General features: G+C 32.3%; 1 protein-coding gene across 1 annotated transcript in view; it reads right to left on the reverse strand.

Annotated features, from left to right (window-relative positions):
- The window catches only part of LOC147078214 (uncharacterized), a 116,019-nt gene extending 112,251 nt beyond the window's left edge, over positions 1-3,768 (reverse strand). The window contains exon 1 of the mRNA XM_085960572.1: positions 3,652-3,768. Within this exon, the coding sequence (XP_085816698.1) occupies positions 3,652-3,753 (102 nt within the window). The 5' untranslated portion in view covers positions 3,754-3,768. The remainder of the gene's footprint in view (positions 1-3,651) is intronic.
- Positions 3,769-4,049: the final 281 nt, after the last annotated feature.

Raw genomic sequence — 4,049 nt, forward strand, 5'->3', positions numbered from 1 at the left:
TGTTATGACTACTGTATGTGCAATTTACTAGTAATTCGATAAAAACTTGTAGGTATATTATTGTAACATTATTTTGCTCAAATATATAAACTCCGCAGTCGCATAACAGTCGATAAAAAAATTAATGAAATACGTAATTTAAAACAAAACAAAAAGAATAAATAGTAAGAAAGAAAGATGATCCTGGCATAATATCTTTTCAATTCATTTACGGATTTTTTTATAACAACAGTAATATGAGATATGCGGTAGTTAGTATTCATATAATTTTATTATAACTGCTGGTTCGCTTATTATGTAGGATATATTTTGTTTGTACCACACCTATCTTAATAACCGATTCGCGAGCAATTTATATTTTAACAAATAATTGTTATAGTGAGTAGTTTAATACAGTGGAAGGAAAACATATTATATCATACTAGCTACGTCCTATCCTATAATGTTTTCGTTGAACTAAGACTAAAATGTAGGTATAGATATAGTATGTTAGTTTTTAAAATTCAACTAAACACTGTGAAATCTAAGCTATTAGTAGATAATAGTCAAAAAATATTTGTTTACCTATAAAATATCTAAAATTATGCCATTAAACTATACATAATTTTAGATCTGACAAAAATAGTGCGTAGTAAACTTTGTCAGTCCAGTGACGTCCCTAGACAAAATGCCGCCCCTAGGCAGAGCCAAAATGCCGCCACATTTTTTTATACAGTACTTTATAATATCATCCTTTCATGTCTCCGATATCTAAGAAATATGTGTTGCATGGATACATTACTAACAATATAAATCTAATTTAAATGCCATCTCTGCTGCAATAGACAATATTGCGAGTCTACAGTTTCAGATAGGTACCTACATTTAAAAATACACTTGACAACTTCCAAAACTCGCGAGTGACTGGCAAACATATTTGAATAAATTTTGAATTAGGTATGCACGTGTCATTGGTGTTCACCAAGAACGTGACGTCCAAGGACAACGGAAGTAAACTAGACATCGCGAACCCGACAAAAAAATCCCTATTCGTACCTAATTAATACATTTTGTTTCCAACCGGTGAGCTGATTTTTTTAATGGAAAGATATTTCCGTTATTACTAAGTTTAGGTATCTATTTATATATATACCTAGTGATTCTCCTCGATTTGCCGCCTTTTGGGTAACTGCCGCCCCCAAGCGACGCTCAATCTGCCTACCCCCACGGGACGTCACTGTGTCAGTCAAACGTATTTGTTTTCATTGAACTAAAATTACAATGTGTAGATAATGTTTGTTCGTTTTTAAAATTCAATTAAACCAAGCCATAGTAGATAATAGTAAAAAAATATTCATTTGTATATAAAATATCTAAAATTATGTCATTAAACCATAAATAATTTTATATATTTTATAGATAGAAGAATATTTTTATCGATTATCGTTTGGCTTAGGCAGGGCTTAATGAATTTAAATTAAAACTAACCAACACCACCCGTAATGATGTATTCTTAATTCAACGAAAACAAATAAGTATGCACTATTTCGTCGGATCGCCAGGCCAGGGTTTAAATGAATTTCAAAAAACTAATAAACACTATCTGCACATTGTAGTCGTTCAATGAAAAGAAATAAGTAGGTATGACTAACAAAGTTAAGTGTGCGCTATTTATGGCGAATCTTAACAGCCTGCCTCCACCTTTCGCCATCGCTGATTCAACTGAATGATTTTTTTTTTAATATAAAAATCTTAATTTCTCATTAAATATTTTACAAATACATTAAAAATATCAAGTATATTAATAATTGTGTATTAAATATATTTAACAATATATTAGGTCAGTACCTAAGCTTTATCATTGGTGTCTGGGTAAGTATCAGAATTTGTGGAGGTCGGTGTAAAAGTGGAATAAACAAAATTTTATCGTCAAATGGTCACGTTATCAAAAAAATAACTTCACCAGAATGCCATCTCCAAAATTTTATAAATATAAAAAAAACATATTTTTTCCACATTTATGTTTCATACTATGAAAAAATTGGCCTGTGGTGCAATTTTGTTTAATTTTTACTAACCATCATAAAAATATGTTTGCTCGATTAAAAAATAAACAAGTTCAGAGTTATTCGTATATTTGTGGGGAAGTATATTGTTTCCACTGTTTTTCAACTTTGCAGAAATATGTGCTCATTACTCCCTTCTTGATCATAAATGTTCTCCCAGAATGAAAAACCGGTTGGGAATCTCTGCTATAATGTTCAATAGCTAATATTAGCACACTACCTATGTTTGATGAAGTAATACACTAGGTTAACGGAACTTAAATTATCATTACTACATTTAAAAAAACGACGTAATAAATCCATGAAGAAAAAAAGACGTGAAGGAAAAAGGCGACAAATTTGTATTGCAAATACATAATATTAGCAAAGTTTTTAATCAATCGAGGAATTGAACTAGGTACTCTCAGTTAGATACCTATTGGATAGCTATGTTTCTTTAAGATTTCAATTAACCACACATATATGAATACATAAATAATTAAAAATACTAAAGATACCCTTTAATCACTAAAATACTTATATATTGCACAATTATTAAATGGCATTTGTAATAAATAATAAATATAGCCAAATTAATTGAAATCAGCTGAAATATTTTCACTTAATCTAAATATAACCGACACGATAAAAGTATTGTAATAAGAATCTCATTTTGAAGTTCGGAGCTTTTGTCAAAAGCTTATTTATACCGCGCACGCGCTGAAAAAAGGCGAGCCGGCCCAATCGAATACGTCTAAATTATAATCCACCAAAGCTTTTGGCGATTTACCTATACGATGTGGGTAGGTATTACCGCTAGGTATTTCAACGATCGGTAACACGGGATAACTTTTTTTGCAAACCCGCTCGCAGACTTTGAATTAGAATTTCAAATTATTGCATACTTCGACGATCCTCGTCTGCTTTCAAAAAACCAGAAAAGTCGAAACAAAACAAACGTAGCTTTAAAAAGAAAAATTAGTTTTGTAAAAGATTCACAATTATTTTATTTTATATAAAAAATAGGAAAACTGTTAAACATATTATAAAAAAACAATGCTTATTAATAATATATGACAGTAGGTCAATTGATTGATGTAAAGATAGGGGCCCAAAATATAGGGGCCAAGTTTTTTGTCGATACTTAGGGGCCCATTTGCTTACATACTTCATATATTTTTTTGCGGTTTAGTTTTTACAAATTTTATATAATTGATGATGAAAAAAAATCTGCGAATGATGGCTGCTATAGGTATTTATTATTGTTTTCAAAAGCTGTTTACAATAATTGATTGTGAAAATAGTATCTAACTAACGAGAAAGTTTTTGTTCAAATAAAAAAAATCTTTAACACACGCTCGTAATAGAAAAAAGTTCGACCATTTATGACAAGGCTGACGTCTTTTAAATTCCATTGCATTTGAAGAAAGAAATAATAAATAAGCCCAGATCATCTGTTAAAGACGACTTCAAACGTCACTTTCACATTGCACCGCCTACAATCTGTCATCGGGTTTGACAGATTTTCCAGAATTTTCTTTTAATGTAAGACAATGTACATATATGTAATGGGAAGGGTATATTTTGTGATGCGTTTGTTATTTTTTAATTAAATAAAAAGACTTACCGATTCTGTGATTTGCACGTGCGTCGCGAAAACAAATATGAAAAACACGATGTATTTGGCTACGGGCGTCATTATCCCTCCGGGCCAATGTGGCCGCGCCATGCCAAAGCCCGTACTGTCGCTCGCGGCGCGCGTGTACCCTCGCCTGCCTATCCAATCCCTCTCCGCGCGCCTCTCTCATCCCTACCTCCCGCGAAAAACCTCTGAAATTTCACAAATCTTTCACATATCCCTTCAAGAAAATTTTCTAATTAGATTTACATCATTTATATTTTGAAATTGGAATCGATCCTGTTCGATTATTGCGAGTTTTCTGTGGACTATTTTCCGTGGCGGCGTCAGAGGCGTGGGGTGGGGGGATAGTAGCTGCCGTCGCCTGCGGGATCTGGTTAGGTTTC

Source organism: Rhyacophila brunnea, unplaced genomic scaffold (genome assembly GCF_057557595.1).
Source record: "Rhyacophila brunnea isolate RB1 unplaced genomic scaffold, BYU_Rbru_1.0 scaffold_118, whole genome shotgun sequence".
In the NCBI taxonomy this organism is placed as follows: Eukaryota; Metazoa; Arthropoda; class Insecta; order Trichoptera; family Rhyacophilidae; genus Rhyacophila; species Rhyacophila brunnea.